Below are 21,962 nucleotides of genomic sequence, written 5' to 3' on the forward strand. Positions count from 1 at the left end.
AGCTGATCTTTTGTGGGGGGGGGGGGGGCACCTTCCATCCAACTGTTTCGGAGAAGATAAGTCTCTGCCCACAGAAAACCTCTGTTCAGCTACTCCAAAGTGTATTATTTTAAAGTTTTATTGCTAATTCTTAGTGACTCCTGTTCACCATAATCACTAGTGGAGCACCAATTCCCCCAGCTTCGGCAAATTGCTCATGATCCCTTATCAGCAAAGCATTTCTTGTCAAAATTAAACTTGTCAGGGGCACTCAAAACCAAGGTTACCCATCCCCACTCTTCCTCTCATTCTCATGCTTCATTAGCTGTTCCTTCTTCCCCTTTGGATTAGCAAAACTACAAACATGCAGCTGTTGGGATGCTGAGAGGAAAGGCCAGTTACTGTTCTCTATATGGTATCTGCTTTTTAGCCTGGACACAAAACTGCTGCAGTCATGTCAAGTAGCCTTCTCCTATAAACACCACCTCTGTTTGGATTTTAATTCTACTAGGCTACATCTACATTGTGCTCTCTTGTGTAAGAACATATGCAAATGAGGCACAGTGATGAATATCGCCACCTAATTTGCATACTTAATGAGCCACCATTTTGCACAATGGGCTTTTGCCAAGAAGGCACAGTGTACACTTGCCTCATTAAGCTCATTTGCATATGTTCTTGCTCAAGAAAGCGCAATGTAGACATAGCCCTACTGTTACTTGTAGTCTAACTCATTAAGGATGACATTAGTAAAGACAGCTCCATACTTGCTTAATTTACTTCAGCATTTTGTGGCTGCCCCCTTTCCCCAACAACCAGAGAAACAAACAGATGTAGGACAAAGAAATCCCACAGATAATCAGATTGGAAAAGGGACTCCAGATCCATATAATTCAAATTGCCCCCTCCCTTTTTTTTTGGCACCTTCCTTCCCCATTGGCTTGATTTAAATACACCCATCCTTATCACCCAGCCAAGGATCCTAAATTTGTTTTGCTCTTACTAAACCTTTCCCTGGCATTATGGGCAAACAATTATTTTAGCATCATAGAAATTCCAGTATCTTACAGTGGGTTTTTACAATGATGGAAATATCGGTTTGAGGTGGAGAAAGTGAAAAATGAAAAATTAAAGTTTACAAAAAGGTTTTATTTCCTTACCAAGATAATGGCTATTCTCAGCACAGAAAAAAAATTAAAGTCAACTGAAATATATATATTATATAAAAACTAATCAGTTAACAGAGGCCAGGAATAATCCATACCTACAGAAACATCACTTATTGTCTTAGATTATACCAAATACTAGTAGTAAGAGTACAGGATTGATGAGGCAACTGTGATTGGACTCCCAGATAATCTAACATTGAAGGCAGGCAGGTTTTTCCAGGCTCTTTCATATTTCAGACATGAAGTCAAATGTGTTCTGATTAGACAAGTCCTTCGTAAAAGCGTCATTGCTTCATCAGAATAGGTTTGCATCATTCTCCTGCAGTCTTCAGGGTTCTCGCTTACATTTCTAGTCTCCACTATACAAAGGCTATGCTGTCCCGTTTACCAGAAGATGACTAAGCCCATCCCAACTTCCACATGGAGGTGCAGCAGCCACTGCAAATAAGCATTAAATAGGTAACACTGGAATAGTGTCATCACAAATCAAAAGTTTGTGCATGTGACTAATGTGTCAAATAGACCTTTAGGGGTACAGTCTGTCATTTCTGTAGTATTCATATAGCACCTAGAATAAAAGGTCCGAACCTGGTAGTTACCCTGAGGTGCTACTGCAATTTAAAAATGTCAAACAAGGTTTATTTTGGGGGAATTGCAGCACAGTATTCTAGGCCTAGGTCTACACTAAACTAGGCAGGTTGGCTCAAGGTACGCCATTCAACTACACAAAATGCATAACTGGGTTCGGCTTACCTGAAGCCAAGCCACTGCAGCAACATCTACACTGCAGGAAGTCAATGGAAGCATTGGCTTCCGTCAATGCTTTGGCTCCCATTGGCTTCCCTCACTCTTCACAGAATGAGGAGTACAGGCCGCTGGTGGGGTCAGCCTTTGACTGGGAGGAGAGGGGTCTACACTAGACCAGCTAAATCGAATGCTAGAAGATCGACCCCAGGAGGGTCAATTTTCTCCATAGTGTACACATGCCCTGGTTGCGTTTTGACCCTAAGATTAGTAGCAGGGAAAGGAGAAAACATCCAGTAACAAAACCTATGCCAGAAAAAGATCCATTTCAAACAAAGGTTTAGGTGTGTATCAAAATTCAGTTGGAGTCAATCCAGTTTCCTAAGTATAGGGCATGGGGTCACACCATCAGCAATTGGGTCACACACCCATGTGCACTGGACAACTTTTAGCTCTACAAAGAGAAAATACAAAATAAATAAATACATACATATATAAAATAAGTCACATCCGCTATGCTGTCTGGGATTGCTGGAAGCAAAACGGGGTCATGAAGACAAAATAGTTTTGGGACCACAAAATTAACTCAGTGCTTTTTCCTTTCACTTGGATTTCCATTCGTTACAAAGTTTACGGACACAAATTTCCTGGAGCAGTACACACGCCTTTTAGTATTAAGTGTAAATAGAACCATATGGCAAATCTGGGTTCTATAAATTCAGGCAAAGCCACGGTTTCATACTAACAAATCTGCATAACAGAGTGGCAAATGTGTTAGATGCAGAGTTTGCCCACTATACAACACAAGTGGTAGTAGGTTTTAGAACATTCAGACCTACAATTCCATTAGTTCTTTGTGGCTGGGATCAAAACATCTGAAGCTGCTCCTCTAGGCAGGGCTAAAAATATATTCCCTCTCAGAAAATCTATTGAAGCTGCTCCTGTCTGGTTATGTTTACTCAGGGAATTTACTTTCACATCTATAAAGTGCTTTTGGGTAATGAATAAGGATCATTCAGAAGATGTGGAGGGAACAAAACAAACAAAATCAAAAACAAAAAACCAAGAAGTCCTAACATCCTCCTGGGCATAGAGCAATATTAAAGAACATCCCCCTCCCCCTCCAATCCTTTAAAGTCTGGATATTGATATTTCCAGATTGGAATAGTAGCTGGGCTAGGCTAGGCTTTCTAAAGGAGACACATATTCAAGTGGGGACCTATGATCTCAAGTCTGACCTACGCTAAGAATTTCCATCAGCATAGCTACTTGCAGGTGTGTGGATTTCTCACACCACAGGGACAACTATGCTGACCTAACTCCTGGTGGAGTTAGTGGTAGGCTGACAGAAGAATTCTCCTGATGATGTGATTAGCTCTTCTCTGGGATGTGGATTTCCTATGTGGATGGGAGAAACTATCAGCATAAGTAGCAGTTCTGCTAGAGGGGTGTTAGAGGGGATTTGAGCCACGTAACTGTAGCAAATTTATGTAGTGGAGTCATGCCCTGGTCTGAAATGTCTCTTGGAATGTTAATGGAAGAAAAAAAATGCAGGCACTAGGAAAGGCAGAAGGTCTCCCAAGCAAAGCTAATTATGTTGGATGGGCTGTTCTGTAAAGCTTAAGTTTCCAACAATGCCTGCTTTTTAAAAATAAGATTTAGATCTTAATCTTAAAACCCCGCCACAAACATAAAACCAATTTCTTCACATTTAGGTGCATGCCTAGTAGAAGGGACAGATACTAAATGCTACTCACCTTTGGATTCAGGGGCAGGCCAGCTCCAGAGTATATTTGTTTTTGTATGGTACAATAAACAGTTGTCTGTCCAAAGAAAGAGATAGTGTCACATCTACATTTCTGCAGAGGCAAGACTTTCTACACTTCTTCCCTCTATGCCATTAGGGTTATCAGGAGTCTAAAGTAAAGAGAATTAGAACATTAAAAAAAAAAAAATCACACAATTCAAGTTCAAGATTAACAGGAAACCTTTCAAGTAGTTTGATCCAAAATTCCAGGAGTTCATAGCAATTTGTTAGGATAATGAGCACTGTAATGTAGCGAGCTGAGGCATTACCTCTGTCAAGTTTGGCCCCATGCTCTCCCCAGCACTCCTCAGATGTCAGCCTGGCAGCACAAACTTTGAGACGCTGCCACAAAGTACATCCCCACCCTTACGCGAGTTAGAGCAGTACAGCTGGTTGATCCTTGAGGGACAGCACTGAGTTCCATGCTGCTGGAACCTATCAGGAGTTAAGCAAGAAGTTTCCCAGTTGCATAGTTTATTTTAGACCAGGCTATGTATTTTTTGGATACTCCTCAAGAAAGGTCCAGAAGATTTTAACTTTATGGAAAGCTCCCTATGAAGAGAGGTTTCTTAATTCCAAAGGAACTTCAGATTTTGAAGCTGCAGTCAGCATTACAAGGAGGGACTTTACCCATAAGGCACACTACTAGCCTTTCACTCCTACTTCTAACCTCTCCTCCAAATTAAAGACATCATCTTTGGGCACCAGCTCATTTCAAAGCCTTAACAAAAGTTGCACAGGGGCAAGTATCTTATTCTACACACCTTTTATGTGCACACATTTAGTTAAAAAAAAAAGTCTTATTCACTTGTACCTGAATAAAGACCATCACATCTATCTGCTTTCTTGATTACTTATCCAACAGTCACAAAATCTGGGTTCTATTTCTGGCCATAAAAAGTAAGTGTCACCTACCAGCACTAGCATGACCAGAGTGTATTACATACCGGCAAAACCCCTATCATTCTATGGACCTCAGTGGACCTATGACTGTTGATTTCAGCTCAAGATTGGTCCCCATCAGCTTTGGAATCCCTTTTAGTATCTCTCGTTTCCTACTACAAACCAACAAGATTCTCCATCATCAGTTTAAACTCGAGTCTCTATTGGTTGTACTGGCTAGATCATATAATCCTCCCATCCAGCCAAATTTTTAGCCGTCTAAACTTCAGCAGGCACATAATCCTGGAACTCTGCACTAACCCCTGGGACAGAGCTGGGTTCTCTTGTTTGAGGTGTGGAGGGCTGGGAATCAGAGCCCAACTTAGGTTCAAGTTCAGTTTCAAAGTTCTGACTATGAGGAGTTAGTTTTGTAGCAGGGACCCAGAGTAGATTGGAGATTATTCTTTGATGCTCAGTTTCCAGAGTCAGCCAGCAGCTTTAAGTCATGTGCCAGAGCCTGATACTCACCCTTCCTCATGGGTGAAACACACTCTTGCACCGAATTGGAAATCGGCTATAGCAGCAGCTCTGCCAAGCGTTTGTTCTCCTGGATAGCCAGGATCTCTCTAGGACAGAACAAAATTATTAGGCATTGCCTCATTGCCATGGAGAAACAAGGTTTTGATATAGACAGTATAAAAGTCGCTTGCTTTTAGATATGGTATTAAGAGGGTCATTCAGGCTCTCTTATTGATCAAGGAGACATGAAATGAAATGAAAGCAAAACATTTAAAACAAAGGTTTCAAGATGTTCAGATCAATGCAGCCTGGACTGAACTAAGCTGGCTTCTGAAGAGCAAACTATATTAATTGCACAAAGACACCTTGCAGATCGACTGAGACAGAAAAAAAAAAAAAAGACTCACTTCCACATAATGATGGGACTTCTGACCATTTAAAGTTGTTAAAGCACGTGGCGCTGGGTAATACTCCAGAGATTCCCATGTAACTTTGTCGGCAAATAGAACTTCCCTTGTTATCCTCAAAACAATAGTTCTGATCCTTGTACAGTGGCATGACAAACCTGAACCGTGGCAGAGGAGCCCACCTACCTAAAATAAAGAAACACGTGTGATAGCTGAAAGCTTTAAGCTGTGGTATGGTAATTCACCTCCTCCCATTAGTCTGCCAACGTCCCACTTGGTAATGGCACAAGACTCACCTACTACCCTCCGATCCCCTCTAAGGAATGAGGAAGAACGAGAGGAAGTGATGGTCACAGGCGTCTTTTGGAATGTTGAATGACTATGTGTTTTGGGTTGTGCTGGTAACTTAGCCACCTCTGGAAAAAAAAAAGCCCCCCCAAGATAACTGGTTCAGTACAAGAACCTGAGCAGAATAAAATGGATTAAAATGCTATGTTTAACCTTTGCCCCGTTTAAGCTGGGGTATGGTAATTCACTTCCTCCCTTTAGTCTGCCAACGTCCCATTTGGTAATGGCACAAGACTCACCTACTACACTCTCATCCCCTCTAAGGAATGAGAAAGAACGAAAGGAAGTGATCGTCACAGGCGTCTTTTGGAATGTTGAATGACTATGTGTTTTGGGTTGTGGTTTGGGTTGTGTTGGTAACTTAGCCACCTCTGGAAAAAAAAAAGCCCCCCCAAGATAACTTGTTCAGTACAAGAACCTGAGTAGAGTAAAATGGATTAAAATGTTTAACCTTTGCCTCGTTTTGACAGTTACAACAATAAAACAAATACGATGTCTGACCAAAGTGGTAGGACAAAATTGGGGAACCTTCGGCAAGCTGGCTGGACGTGGTTTGTCATGGTTAGTCAATGGTAGGCCGCCAGATACTCTTCTCCCCAGTGTACAAAATGGCCACAGGTCACTGTTCCCAGCCAATGGGAGCTGCGTCAAGAGGTGGCCCAGCCAACGCTGTTTCTTGCAGCTCCCATTGGCCCGGAATAGAGAACAGTGGCCACTGGGAACCGCGAGCAGCCATGCCGGTGGCCATTCAGGTACACAAAACGTCTGGCAGCCCACTAGCAACTGAACCCAACTAACCATGTCCAGCCTGTGGTCAGAGATTCCCCACCCCGGTTGTAGGATTTAAAATCAAACAAATTCCCAGATAAAACAACTACCACCAAATCATACTTGCCTTTGGACCATAGTTGAGATCAGATAAAATGAAGAATATACTGTTCTGCTGTAGGTGTAAGCTGTCAACACTAACATCTTCAATGCAGTTATGATAAATTATACCAGCTAAGTCTCTGTCCCAAAGCAAATGCCTTCTCTTAAACTGTTCAAACCTGTCAGTGCACTTACTAACCTTCTATTGTTCTGAATCTATTTCTCAGTGTATTACTGACTTCAGATAATTTCTGTTAAACCCTCATCTTATGCTCAAAACTGTCCATTTAGTAGGCTACCAGAAATTACAGCTGTAGTAAGTGCATGGGAACCGGCATGCGCGCACCGCCGGTGAACAGGGCGTACAGCTGAAATCTACTCACCATGGGCGAGTAGATTCTATAGTTTGTTGAGCCCTGCTTATTTTATGTTCTCTTTTACAATGAATGGAGGTTGCACCAACAAGCTGAAACCCAGGGTCACATCTATAAATTACTGTTGTGTATTAGACAGGATTTTTGACACCTTTGCCATCACATGTCCCATTGGCAATGTCAGGAGGGGCAGAACAAGTCATCACTGCAGGAAATACAAGGCCATCAGTATGAATATTTGCAGTATTCTTGTGGCTGTGACACTCAAGGTAGGAGACACACAAGGTGGGTGAGGCAATATTGAGAGATTCATGTAGCACAAGGACAAGTTTCTGAACAGACATTTCAAGCAATTGCTTGAGATTAAGAGATTGCCTCAGCAACCTGGTCTCATTAATACTAATGAAAATTTCAGTTACAAGTGTAAACATTGACCAAACAAAGTTTATCCAAAGTCTCCAAAAGAAAAATATTTAGCCATCTGAAAATTTAGTTAGTTTTTAACCAAAATACAAGATTTAAAGGATGGCAAATGTTGGATTAGTTTTACCTTGGCAAGTTGGAAGTTCACTCCATTCAACTTCATCTCCCTTAAGTATACACTGGATGAAAGATTGGCCAATTAACTTGTATCTAAACACAAAGTGGAAACCCCCCCCCCCACAAAAATTTTAGTTTTTTGATTGCTTGTATAACTATTCGGGAATATGGATTCTTTCAGTTTATAGGTGATTACATAAAACCTGAGTAAAGCCTTGTTACTGGTGGAGTTCAAAACCTTGTTGAGATTGATGGTTGTCAATTAATGAGTTCTTGCTGTAATTGTACATCACAATGCCCTAATTAAATGTTGGGATCTTGTGAACCCACTCAGGAGTTTTACATTGTGTCAGATGAAGTTTTTTCTGAGAGATTTTGAGGGTGTTTGTGGTGTCTGTTAGGAGTCACACAGCAGAACAAAACCAGAGAGACTGAGATAAATCCAAGCAGAACTTTTAAGCACAGTGTGACACTAAAGGATATTTAGAGGTTTTGGTCAATAGTGCTTGATGAGGAAAAACCAGGGCATATGAGCTTAAAAAACCCTACTCTTTTGTCTTTGGTGTCCTCTGCATGTGAAGCAGCAGCATTTCCTACACACCTTGCAAATAAGCAAGGCTGCATCAAAACATCAATTTGTACTCTGAACTGGAACACTCCCAAGGCACTAAAGTTTGACTGGCCACTTAGGGTATGTCTACACTTGCAACCCAGTTCTAACTAGGGATGCAAATGCAGGCATTCGAAATTGCTAATGAAGCAGGGATTTAAATATCCTGCGCTTCGTTAGGATGATCTCGCCGGCGCACTAGTTCGAATCACAGCTGATTCGAACCAGGAAGCGCCCTCCGGGACGCATTAGTTCAAACCAAACCCCTTGGTTTGAACTAACGTTACTCCTCATTTTTTGTAGGAAGCATCTCGGCAGGTGCTTCCTGGTTCGAATCAGCTGTGATTTGAACTAGTGCGCCAGCGAGATCATGCGAACGAAGCGCAGGATATTTAAATGCCCGCTTCATTAGCAATTTCGAATGCCTGCATTTGCATCCCTAGTTAGAACTGGGTTGCAAGTGTAGACATACCCTCAGTCAAAAATGGGACAACAGACTAAGACCGACCATACCTGCTATGATGGAACCAGCATGCAAAGTGCACGAGCAGTAAGAGGCAATTTAAGTAAGCAAATCTGTAGCTACTTCATGCTCTCAGCAAGCTTAACAGGTCTACACTAAACCAGACACTTGGGAACAATCTTTAATCTTCTGGCCAACAAAACAGTAGATCCTCTCCTCTGTAACTCACACATTGTAGTGACTCTTTCTTCTTCCACTCTAGGAAGAGTCCCTACACCAGTCCTAGTTACTCAATGTGATGTCCTCAGAGGGCTAGTGATTTTATAGACCATCTGCCTGTTCAGAACGCTGTCATGGTGTAAGAGGGACTTGCTTCCTGCAAGCCAACAGGTGCTCTCGTGGTTCTGTTCTGGGGCCCAGTTCTGAAATGAAACAACTTGGCACTCTACAACCTAGGGAACTCTCTCTCTGTGTGTGTGTGTGTGTGTGTGTGTATATATATATAAAATAAATAAATAACAGTCAAGTATTCATAACACACTCCACCCTCAAAGTCAGTAGTTCAGCTGAAGGATCTCTAGATACCTCTCAGGCCACCACTGGGGAGGCAAGAGGGGAATTTTTCTCCCCAGCCTCCTATTGAAGAGGGCCCCCAAACAGAGAGGTATTGCCATCTCGGTATCCCATGTTGCAATGCTACTCACTAAAATTTTGAGCCCACGATCAGATTATGACAGAGGGGCAGCAAGTGTCCATGCTCACCAGTATTGAAACCGCATGTGCCAGGTCTCCATGCCCTGGGTGGGTCACAGTCTGACTGTACAGGAGCCACTGCACGGGGATATGTACACTGTAGACTCATTCCCCCCCATCCCAAAAGTAATATTATGGGAAATCGTGGGGTGGGGGCACAGGGAGCGAAGTGGAGGGAGCCTCCATTCCAAATTTTTCCTCAGGCCCTCCAACATCTGTGCAGCCCAGGTTACCTCTCCTCTGTCACTGGAGGTTGTATGATGATTAAAAGAAGCTTGCCAACAAGTTACTGGATGGGATATACAGCCACACAGCCATCCCTGCCTTCTTCCCTCTAGCACAACAGGCTAAGGCTAGGTCTGCATGACAGGAACTACAGCAACCTAACTCTGCCTGCATCATCCTGTCCTGTACATGCAGCCTACAACATTTTCTCATCACTGTCGGAACATCACCTGCAAGGGGGACACTAGCTAGGGTTACTGAAATGTTCTTTTGGGATTGCATTTATGTCACGCATAGCCATGATGCTAAGGTATGCGTACACCCTGAATGTCAATCTATATTATGCAAGGTGCTTAAGGTTAATAGGAAAGATACACCCAAAAATAGTTTTGATACAGAGCTTTTTTCCATTTCATAACAAGAGATATTATCCAGTTCTCCAAGCCTGATTAAGGTTTATAGTCTATAGTAATTATTTTTAAGGCTTGTAAAACTTAAACAACTATGTTAACTGCTTGAAGTGGACAATAAACAAGAAAGTGATTAAGTCTCTCTGGAATGTCCTGGTTTCCCTCAGATCTAAAATAAATTGAATCACATGACACAAATGACACTCCTTCCCCAGGCTGCAGATGCAGCACACTACCCCCTCTCTTTGCCAGATGTTTAAGGGAGCCCAGGCATTCTTCTGCATTTAGCCAGCAGCTGCGCACCAAAGTTCTATGAATTAACAACCAGAGGCCTCCTGACACTCACCCTTCTTCACAGACGAACTGTATTTTGTCACCAAACAGGTATTTTGTTCCTTGAACAGCTCTGCCATTGAGTAGCTCTCCTGGAAGACCACACGATTTCCCTAACAGAGAACAGGGCTTGGATTAGCATCATTTTGCATTATGAAATAAAATACTCATGGCCACAAAACTCCTGGAGAGCTGACCATTCTGAGTTCCAAAGGCACACAGCAGTGTCCAACATCCCAGGGATTTTAATGAAGCTGTTATCAGGTGTGTCAACAGGGAAACTTTCCATCTGACTGATAACAGGGATGGCACAAGTCAAATTGGGTGGGGGCCCACAGTCACCTGGGGAGCAAACGCAAGCCGTTTTAACAGACTGCGTTTATTCTAGTAGCAGCATTCCGCATCAGAAAGCCCCTAATCACACCAGGGAGGTTACTGCGATTTGTCAGCCCCACCCACTGTAGGGCTTGAGCCAGGAGCAGAAGACATGGCCTTCAATAATAGCCACACGGCTGGGGAGCATAAGGGACTTCAGAAGCTGCAAGGTTCAACTCTCCCATGTACTTCGCCCACTGAGAGAAGCCTGGGAAGAGGCGCTAAACATCAGGCTGAGCTCCCTGTGGGAAGGGGTACAGGGGGACCCAGGATGGGCAGAGATGGTGCCCCTATCCTCGGTCTGTCAGAGGCTGGGAATGGGCAACAGAGGAGGGAATCACATGATGATTAGCTGTTCTGTTCATTCCCTCTGGGGTGCCTGGCATCGAAGACAGAATATTGAGTTAGATGGACTTTTGGTCTGCCAATATGATGGTGGTTCTTATGTTCTTACCTGCAACCAGGATGGGGGGGTGAGGGGGTGAGAGGTGCGATGAGAGAACAAAGCAGGGCCCCATGTATGGAACAGGAAGGAGGGAGCCACTTTTAACACCACTCCCTTGCAGCCACTACTCTGCAGCCCTGCCCAGCAGCTGTCTGAGAGCCAGGGCAGGAGGAGGATGGAGCTCAGAGGCAGCTTCCACTCCCCACCTGACCTAGAGCTACTTGGCTGATAACTACACCGCCCAAGTCCTAGACCTGTATGAGCCTTAAAGTGAGGAAAGTAAACTGAACCAGCTGATGCTGGTGAGAAACAAGCAGTGGAGATGCCCAAAGCTCTTCCTCTAGTCTGTAGAGGCAGAACAGATTAGCGTTCAAGTCTAAGCTGTCAGCACTAGCGCCTTCAATGAAGTTATGATAAATTAATCCCAGCTAAGCCTCTGTCCGAAAGCAAATGCCTTCCTGTTCAATCCTGTCAGTGCACTGACCAACCTTCTATTGTTCCAAACCCATTTCTCTGTACATTATTGACCTTAGATCACACCTGCTAAACTCTCTTGTATTCTTCACCCACCTTCTTATGCTCAAAACCATCCATTTAGTATGCTACCAGAAAGTACAGCTGGAGTGAGTGCATGGGAGCAAGGGCCAAGTTCTCCCTCAAAATGTTACAGAAGTGTTACCACTACCATTTTAAAAAAAATGACAAGTTAGACCATGAAGATAATGACCGACAATTTAGTGTCCGGTGTGAAACTGTGGAATCATCTTTAAACAATGTGAAGTTTTTGCCCCACTCAACTGAGAGAGTACCACTCGTCTCTTCTTTCAATTGGATTCTAGCATTTGATTTGAGTAGAGGAAATGATGAGAAAAAACATTTAAAGTGTTACATGATTCTTATACTTCAGTTACTTTTGCCTAGTTTGACTTCATGCAAAAAAGTAGCACAAAACACATTCATCACCGTTGCATTCAGGAGCAGGTCCACTCCAGTTTCCACTTTTTTTATCTTCTGTTTTACAATGAATGGAGGAAGCACCCACAAGCTGGAACCCAGGGTCACATCTGTAAGTTACTGTTGTGTTAATGACAGGATTTTCTACATCTTTGCCATCATGAGTTCCATTGGCAATGTCAGGAGGGGTGGAACAAGTGATCACTGCAGGAAAACAGAAGGCTGTGAATATTGATGTTTGAAGTATCGTTGTAGCTGTGTTACTTCCAAGATAGGAGGCAATATTGAGAGTTGTTTGAAAGTTTCTCTTTCTGCTACACACAACAGAAAGTGGCCCAGAAAGAGATTACCTCTCCAACCTGGTCTCACTAATATTAATAAAGTTTCAGTTACAAGGGCAAACATTTGCAAACAAAAAGTATATCCAATGTCCCTAAAAGAAAAATATTTAGCCACCTGAAAAATTAGCTAGTTTATAAACAAACCTGAGGTTTAGCATATGGTAAAGACTGAATTAGTTTTACCTCGGCAAGTTGGAAGTTTACTCCATTCAACTTTGTCTCCACTTACTATACATTGGATGAAAGTCCGGCCAATTAACTTGTACCTAAACACAAGACGGAAACAAAAAAAAGTTTCAATTTCTTGATTGCTTATGCAAAATGCAGGACAATGTAGCACTTTAAAGACTAACAAGATGGTTTATTAGATGATGAGCTTTCGTGGGCCAGACCCACTTCCTCAGATCAAATAGTGGAAGAAAATAGTCACAACCATATATACCAAAGGATACAATTTAAAAAAAATAAACACATATGAAAAGGACAAATCACATCTCAGAACAGGAGGGGGATGCAACCGCATCTGCTCTAATCCCACTGACAGAGACCAGAAGCTTCAGGATCTCTACCAAGCATTTATAAACCTCAACTACCCACCCGGAGAAATAAAAAAGCAAATTGAAAGAGCCAGACGAATACCTAGAAACCATCTACTTCAAGACAGACCCAAGAAAACCAACAATAGAACACCACTTGTCATCACCTACAGCCCCCAACTTAAACCTGTCCAACACATTATCAATAAACTACAACCTATACTGGAACAGGATACCATACTCCAAGAGGCTCTGGGAGACAGACCCATAGTCTCCTATAGACAACCACCTAACCTCAAGATGATTCTTACCAACAACCACAGGACATACCACACTAATACCACCCCTGGTACCTTCCCTTGCAACAAACCCCGTTGCCAGCTTTGTCCACATATTCATTCTGCTGATACCATTATTGGACCTAACCAAGTGAGTTATAAGATCAAGAACACATATTCCTGCGCATCCAGAAATATAATCTATGCTATCATGTGCCGAAAGTGTCCATCTGCTATGTACATTGGACAAACATCTCAGACACTTCGCCAAAGGATTAATGCCCACAAAACAGATATCAGACAAGATCACAAAGAAAAACCAGTTTCTTGCCATTTTAACCAGAAAGGACACTCTCTCAATGACTTAACCACCTGCATTCTTCTACAAAGACCTTTTACATCTGCACTTGAAAGGGAATCCTCTGAACTGTCATTCATGTTAAAATTCGACACTCTCCCAAAAGGAATGAACACACACTTGAACTATCTTACCCATTATCAAGATAGCTTCCCCAGTTATCACCTCTAATACCATTAACTCACAAACATCCCACTCTCCCCACCTCTAATATCATCAATTCACAGACACTTACCTTCCTTCCTTTCCCCCCACCCCTGCATCCCCCTCCTGTTCTGCAATGTGATTTGTCCTTTTCATATGTGTTCATTTTTTTTAATTGTATCCTTTGGTATATGGTTGTGACTATTTTCTTCCACTATTTGATCTGAGGAAGTGGGTCTGGCCCACGAAAGCTCATCATCTAATAAACCATCTTGTTAGTCTTTAAAGTGCTACATTGTCCTGCATTTTGCTTCAGCTACCCCCAGACTAACACGGCTACATTTCTATCACTATTCTTGATTGCTTATGTTACTGTTCAGCTTGCAAGTGGTGACATATGTCCAGAATGAATCCTTGTTACTAGTTGAGTTAAAAAAACATTGTTGAGATTGACGGTTGTCAATTAATGGCTGTCAATTGACATTGTCAATATTGACAGTTGTTAATATAATTATGACAAGTGCATCACAATCCCCCAGCTAAAAATTGGGATCATGTGACCACACTTGGGAGTTTTGCACTATGTTGGAGGAACATTTTGGTGAGAGATTTTGAGGGTGTTAGGAGGATTTGAGGGTGTCTGCCAGGAGTCCCAAGTCAGAACAAAACCAGGGATACTGAAACAGAAGCTTCTATTTGGATTTAAGCACAGTTTGACCCTAAGGGATACTTAGGGGTTTGGGTCAATAGCGCTGGATGAGGAGAAACCAGGGCATATAAGCTAAAACTCCTCCTTCACCTTTGATTTCTCCTGCATTTGAAGCAGCAGCATTTCCTACATGCTTTGCAAATAAGCAAGGCTGCATCAAAATATCAATTTCTACTCTGAACAGGAACTTCCCTGGGGCGCTGAAGTTTGGCTAGCCACTTAGTCAGAAAGGGGTAAGAAACTGAGCAAGACCATTCCTGCTGTGAAAGAATGTCATCTGACGAAGTGGGTGTTTGCCCACAAAAGCTTATGCTCCAATATGTGCCACAAGACTTCTCCTTGTTTATGTTACAGATTGACAGTAAGCATGCTTGATATACTATTCTACATGCTTGATACACTATTCTACATGCTTGATACAAGCTCTATTATTGGAATTCAAGTTGCCTTTCAAACTACATCGCCCATGTGGTACTTAAAAAAAAATAAAATAAAATGAGAGAGTCAGGACACTAATCCAAACTTTGTTATTTACTAAAACTCATGTTTGGTTAAAATCATTGTATATCGACTTAATTTTCTCGACACCTACTGTATCTTGGCATACTTTCTGTTATAAATAAAAGCTTAAAAACATGTGCCAATTTGAATTTGGGATAAAAGATATACTTGGGCCCAGAGTCACATCCTGGGTCCACTCTACAAAATGACGGGCATCTCACAAATATTGCAACCAAGAACTGTTGTTTCCACCAGAGCCAAGCCACTGAGAATTTACCTCACCACCTAGTGGCTAACTCCATCTGAAATTTGCATTTTATGATTCCGTTGAATCCCAGCTGCCTGTCAGCTACAGAATCCCAGGCCTGGTTTTATATTTGATAGAGACCCACTAAATAACCCATCTGGACAGGACTGGTGTTCCCTGAACTCCTCTGGGTGCAAAAACTAAAGGAACCACACCAAGCCCATCCTCCGCAGGCAGCTGGGCCTTCTACCCACTTCAACTTCCTCACTCAAGTGGGGAAATTGGAGTCATATACCCAGACTATCAATCTGTTTGAAGCCTCTGCTTCCAAGGGAGGCCCCACCCTAAAGCTGCAGATGAAGTGCACTTCCTCCTCCCTTTGTCAGATGTTTAAGGGAGCCCAGGCATTCTTCTGTAGTTAGCCGGCAGCTGCGCACCAAAGTTCTACAAATTAACTACCAGAGGCCTCCTGACGCTCACCCTTCTTCACAGACGAACTGTATTTTGTCACCAAACAGGAATTCTGTTTCTTGAACAGCTCTGCCATTGAGTAGCTCTCCTGGAGGACCACACGATTTCCCTAACAGAGAACAGGGCTTGGATTAGCATCACTTTGTGTTATGATGCTAGGACAGGCTCACCAACAGAGAGAAGGGGGAAGCTGCCCAGGACTCCTGGTTGCAGGTACTGCAACAATGGCTAGAGACCCGGCCCTTTCAATTGCCGCCAGAGTGCCTGATGGCACTGAATGGCTAGGGGGGAGGCTAGCATCTGCCTCACCTCTTCTGCCCGAGGCTCCACTGCTTCTGCGAGCACAGACCCCTACCCTCACACAAGGGAACCAACAAAATGGCTAACAACAGAGCTAATGTTCTTGGGAAGGCTACATCTGCACACTGAGGGTAGGTCTAGACTAGTCTTTTGTCAGAAAAAGCTACACAAAATGCGCCCCAAAATATACGTAGCTTTTTCCAACAGCTTTTCTGGAAAAGTCTCCTCTCTGGGTGGAGCCCTTATTCCTCATAGAACAAGGTACACAGAGCTCTCTGAAAGAACACGTTTGCTCTGCTGGAAAAAAAATGGAAAAGCAAACGTGTTCTCTGGACAGAGCAGAGTTTTTCCAGAATACCGGAAGTATCCTGGAAAAACCCTCCAGTCTAAGTGTACCCTGACTCTCACCACTTACATACAGTTAATGTCACACAGCGACCATGGTGAGAAGCTGTGAGTGTGAGAGTAAAAGCCACACATGATTAAGCCCTACCAGTAGCAACTGAAGGTGCTCAACTCCTTGTAGATTGTACCCTGTACAGCTGGCCAGATCATGCGGGGAGGAAGGGGGGCAGGGGGGGGGGAAGAGGGGCAGGAGGAGGAAGAGGGTGTAATTATGCAATAAAAATGCTCACTGGAGTCAAGGGTTGAGTGCGAGAAACAGATTTGTTAAAACCACCACCCTTAAAGTTTGACTTAAGTCCCATCATGCTTTTTCAGTTCTTATTTATGCATACTAAATGGACACCCTTTTTTTTTTTTTTGAGTCCTACAGGTTCTTTTATTATTTACTGACAGTGAATTCCCTAGGTTCATCACCGGATCCCTTTCCTGTCATCTATTTCCAGCCTCTGACAGTGGCTAGGGACACCATTCCTATCCATCCTGGCTAGTGGTCATTGATGGACCTAACCTCCATGAATTTATCTGGAATATCTCGGTTACCAAGTATTGTGAGGGGAAAAAAAATCCCACTCCATCCATGCCATCAGTTTTTATGATGGCAGACAAGAAACCTTCCGGAGTCCTTAGGGGAAATTTGTTCCCTTCAACTCCACTTTCTTCTACAAGTAATTTACTGTGCTTATACTAGTTGAAGTATATGACGTGAGACGTTTACCATGTTAAGTCAAGACAGACATATTGTATTCATACAGCCAGTGCTAGCCTGGAATTGGACCAGTTTTAAGAGAATTTAACTATTCTGTAGAAATACAGCTATTGCAATTTATCCTAAGGGGAAAACTGGCTAAACAGCTCTTCAAACTAAGTATGAAGCTAGCAAATTGTGAGTCACAGAGATCCCTAATAGTCCTAATTGCAAAAGGTTGGTTTTGCAGATAAAGTGAGACAGAAAAGTTTGCATATATATTACACACACACACAAACTTACTTTTACACAACTCGGGGACTTCTGACCATGTTAAATTTTCAAAACAAGTACTAACAAGCTGCAGTGCAGTGATGTTCTGATATGCAGGGCGACAAGTGTATGTTACATTGATCCCAATAGGATAGTAACTCTTCGTTTCATCTTCTCTACTTAAGGCAGCAAATTTTAACCTCGTGGGAACACCACAGCTACCTAGCAATGAGATAGATATATGATTAGAAAGGTCCAGCCATGAAGATCAGTACAATCGCAGTTTGTTGTAACAACAGAACAAAACTCAGTGATTAGAAAACAAATTACTTTTTAGCAGTATTTTCTGGAGGTTGCTTATGATTATATTTGGATGCCTTTAGTCAGACTGACCCTATTCTGAATGAGGGCCTAACAAACTCAGCACGCAAATTTAGATGACTTTTTGTTCATTTATGTTGTTACTAGCTGGACTTACCCAGCATTGCCTGGGAAACCAGAGGAACAAAATTTAGAAAAACAGAAGCTGGTCCTGACCACCTCTGGCCACACCGCAGCTGCCAGTGCCTGACATCTGGCCATTATGGCAGACCTTCATGCTTTTCTACTGCTGCATAAAACAAAATCTCTGACTCAAAAAAGAGGCATTGCAATGTTGAGGATCAGAGCTATCTGACTTGGCAAACTTAGATACAAAAGTCACAAAAGAAACTCATGACATGGGAAGAAAACAGACAGTCTTGGAGCCATTAAAAGCACAGTGGAAGGGAGAGCCCCCAAATCACCATGCTGGAAGCATACGGAGGCCCCTCTTCAACAGTGAAATGTTTTTCTTCCTATCAGATGGTATTTTTGCAATCCAGCCCCCCCCAATCCTGTCCTCCATCTATGCACCCCTCCCAATGGTCCAGCCCCCCCATCCTGCCCTCCAACACTTGCTCCCAATGGTGCAGCCCTCCCAGACCAGCCAACCCCCCAATAATCCAGCCCCTCTCCCCAATCCTGCCCTACTCCCCACTCCCCCCCCACAACGGTTCAGCCCCCCTGGACCAGCCCCGCCCCCCATTCATTCCTTCCTGCTTCCCCACTCTCACCTCCAGGTCCCCGATGCGCCTCCTTATGGACACTTTTTTCCAAGTGGCAGCTGAATGGTAACACCAGCCCCGCCCCCTCTGCCTCGAGCGAGCCACAGCAGCAACCCACCCGCCCATTGGTCGGCCGCTTGGCCCCAAGCCAATCGCACTATTGAAGAGGGGCTTCCATATACTTCCAGCAATGGCAGGGAAATCGCTTCTTCCTGCACTCCCAAGCTCCATGTAGCCCTGGGGAGAGGCATCGGTCTCTCACCTACTCCCTCCCACAGTACCTTGAAACCTTCTCCTGGAGGAAAGGTTATCCCATGGGAAGTTTGGTTGCGGTAGCTCTTATAGTGTCCAAATTATTAGAGCACAAACATACAGGCATTCTCCTTTATATATTAGATATTCCCAGGAAAAAACCTAAATTAAGTCTAACTATGTCAAGAGTGTTTATAAGTATAGAGTCGTAATTTACCCCACTCCCCCCAAACGAGTACAATAAAAGCTGTGTTGTCCATCACTTTATTAGCCAGAAAGCTCTATTAACCTGTATTTTTGCTTTCCCAATACTACTCTTTAGTTTAATAACTGGATTAGTAAACTGCCCAGGAGGTTATATAATTGCACATTTGACACTAATCAGATTGGTCAAGCATGTGAATCCATGCTGACTATTCCTAATCACTTTCCTCTCCTCCAAGTGCCTCAAAATGGATTCCTTAAGAATCCCTTTCATGATTTTTCCAGGAACCGAGGTAAGACTGACTGGCCTATAGTTCCCTGGATCGTCCTTCTTGCCTTTTTCGAAGATGGGCACTACATTTGCCTTTTTCCAGTCATCCGGGATCTCTCCTGATCTCCACAACTTTTCAAAGATAATGGCCAAAGGCTCCTCAATGACATTTGCCAACTCCCTCAGTACCCTCGGATACATTAAGTCTGGACCAATGGATTTGTATACGTTTAGCTTTTCTAAATAGTTCCTAGCCTGTTCTTTACCCACCAAGGGCTGTCCATCTTCATCCCATCTTGGGTCACTTAGCGCATTAGTCCAGGAGCCCACCTTTTCCGTGAATACAGAGGCAAAAGAAAGCATTGAGTACTTAAGCTTTCCGTACATCATCTGTCACTAGGTTACTGCCTTCATCCAGTAGGGGCCACACACCCTCTCTGATCACCAAAACAAGTAGTCTATAGCATTAACTGATAAACAAAAAGCTTATCGGTTAATTGACTACACTATTACATCCCTAGCACAGTGGGCCTGGTCCAGGCGTGTCACCAACAAGCACCATTTAATCAACTAAACTTAATTGTTAACCAGTTAACTAATTAAATGATCTTTTACATCCCTACTCTGAATGCTGGTATTCCATTGATAAGTGTAACTCTTGATTAACCAGAACCCCACATTTGTCCAACATGCCAGATAACAAAACCACAGGAAATTCACAATTAAGGTTACTCTTATCACTTTCCCCAAACATTTAAGTATGGGGACACAGAATTAGGCCACCCAAACACTTTTAACCAGAAAGAAAGATGCACACAATGAGGATTTTGCATTTCTAGGCTTGTAATGCCAGACTACTGGGAAGAAAAGCATTCAACTATTTGTCAATTTCCCTCCCTTCCCTCTGGGTATCATCACAGGGCAGAGCGAGTTTTCACTAGACCTACTAAACAGCAAAAGTCTTTCCTCTCCACCAGTGAAAGGCAGCCCAAGAAACTTGATCCCAGAGAACAATAAAATACTTACGGCCACAAAACTCCTGCAGAGGCGACCACTCTGAGCTCTGAAGGCACTGGGCAGTGTCGGACATGCCAGGGATTTTAACAAAGTCCTTCCTACATCTGTAGGTAACAGGTGTGCCAACAGGGAAACTCTCCATCTGACCGATAGTAGGGATGGCACGAGTCAATGTGGGTAGGGGCCCACAGTCACCTGGGGACCAAACACAAGCCGTTTTAACAGACCGGGTTTTTCGAGCACCAGAAAGCTCCTCCGCACATCAGGGGATTTCCCAGCTGCTAGAGCCGGGCGCTGAGGACTTGACCTCCAGCACTAGCCACGCCGCAGGGAGCACAAGAACAATAGCGATCGCCACCCCGCCGTGTGCTTCTCCCACCGAGGGCAGCCCCTGCGGGGGATCCCCCCGACCTCCAGGGGCAGGAAGGGACCAGCCTCCGGCAGCCCCCGCTCATCCCACACCGGGACTGGCTGCGGAGCCGCCCCTCCCCACTCACTGCGAGTCCCGGGCAGCAGCAGCGCCAGGAGCCCCAGGGCTAGCGCGGGGCAGGGGAGCCCCGGGGCCATAGCGCACAACGGGCCGGGGCGTGCGGGATACCCAGCCCGAATGAGCCAGGCAAGGGGCGGGGCGGGGCCTAAACAGGGCTGAGAATGCTTGGAGGCGGGGTCAGGGAAGAAGGGGCGGGGGCTGCGTAGACTGACACGTGGGGGGGAGTGGGGCTGGCTGGGTTGCATAGGGATTTGTCCACATCCCATGGGGCAGGGGCTGGCCACTGGCAGATGCAGCCTATGGTCCTGCTCCAGGAGTGTCCCTTCTGTGCAGTGAGGTGGGTCACACAGGGTCCTCCTCAACCTGAGGCTGCCAGTAGCGGGGCAGTTCACAGTCAGACCCAGAGCCGAGCCAAGGGTCAGAGCCCATATCAGAAGTCAAAGTTCAAATCAAGTTAGGACATAGGTGCAGAATTCCAGATTTCCCCCACCTCATTCTGTCTCCGGCTCTGCCCCCACTCTATCCCTCCCCCCATGTCCCACCCCACCTCTTCCCACCATTGCTCTATAGGTGCTGTATATTCAACTGCTGCCTTTCTACTGTGTGTGTGTGGAGTATGTTACAAACTAAATTGCAGAGCATGTGCTCCCCCCTTGCACCAAGCCCCAGGGCCATTGTGCGCTCCCCACCCCAGACTGCCTCATCTCAAAAAAGATATCATGACTTTGGAAAAGGTTTAGAAACCGGCACCAAAAAATTGTGAGAGACATGGAACCGCTGCTATATGAGGAGAGAGTAATAAAACTGGGGCTTTTCAGCTTGGAAAAAAGAGAATTAAGGGAGGATATGATGGAGTCCTATAAAATCATGATTGGTGTGGAAAAAAGTGAATAAAGAGTTATTTACTCCTTCCCATAATGAGATCACCACATAGAATTAATAGACAGCAAGTTTAAAACAAATGAAAAGCAGCATTTGTTCACACAATGCACAGTCAACCTGTGGAACTCCTTGCCAGAAGATGTTGTGAAGGGCTAAATTCATTCATGGAGAATAGGTCCATCGATAGCCATTAGTCAGGATGGACAGGAACGGTGTCCCTTGCCTTTGTTTGTCAGAAGTTGGAAATGGGAGACAGGGGAGGGATCACTTGATGATTCCCTGTTCTGTTCATTCCCTCTGGAGCAC

The 21,962-nt window shown here is 44.0% G+C and overlaps 1 protein-coding gene and 1 long non-coding RNA gene across 3 annotated transcripts in view; one reads left to right on the plus strand and one right to left on the minus strand.

The window, feature by feature from the left end:
- LOC149521391 (uncharacterized) overlaps positions 1-21,962 on the plus strand; it is a 66,753-nt gene that overhangs the window by 44,034 nt on the left and 757 nt on the right. The window lies entirely within an intron of this gene.
- On the minus strand, positions 1,108-20,934 carry LOC149521393 (complement decay-accelerating factor-like). 2 transcript variants are annotated; one of them, XM_089773655.1, is made up of 14 exons: positions 20,782-20,934; positions 20,294-20,479; positions 17,486-17,677; positions 15,802-15,901; positions 12,732-12,814; positions 12,217-12,411; positions 10,447-10,546; positions 7,650-7,732; positions 6,095-6,226; positions 5,804-5,923; positions 5,508-5,693; positions 5,110-5,207; positions 3,650-3,809; positions 1,108-1,586 (listed from the first exon to the last, which is right to left on the minus strand). In XM_089773655.1, exons 1-12 carry the CDS (start codon positions 20,849-20,851, stop codon positions 5,116-5,118), a joined length of 1,539 nt encoding a protein of 512 aa, XP_089629781.1. In that variant the 5' UTR covers positions 20,852-20,934; the 3' UTR covers positions 1,108-1,586; positions 3,650-3,809; positions 5,110-5,115. The 2 variants fall into 2 exon arrangements, with proteins under 2 accessions (XP_089629781.1, XP_089629782.1); XM_089773656.1 differs by having other exon boundaries at positions 1,108-2,346.

The sequence above is a fragment of the Pelodiscus sinensis genome, chromosome 27 (genome assembly GCF_052426305.1).
Source record: "Pelodiscus sinensis isolate ZL-2025 chromosome 27, ASM5242630v1, whole genome shotgun sequence".
Classification (NCBI taxonomy): Eukaryota; Metazoa; Chordata; order Testudines; family Trionychidae; genus Pelodiscus; species Pelodiscus sinensis.

What these genes read in the sequence shown, in the direction of transcription:
- LOC149521393 (XM_089773655.1), bottom strand. Translation starts at nt 20,851, where the DNA reads ATGGCCCCGGGGCTCCCCTGCCCCGCGCTAGCCCTGGGGCTCCTGGCG. An exon ending in ACCTGCTCCTGAATGCAACG is followed by an intron (nt 10,547 to 12,216) that starts GTGATGAATGTG and finishes GTTCTCTGTTAG; the next exon opens with GGAAATCGTGTGGTCTTCCA. An exon ending in AGTCCCATCATTATGTGGAA is followed by an intron (nt 5,208 to 5,507) that starts GTGAGTCTTTTT and finishes GTTCTGTCCTAG; the next exon opens with AGAGATCCTGGCTATCCAGG.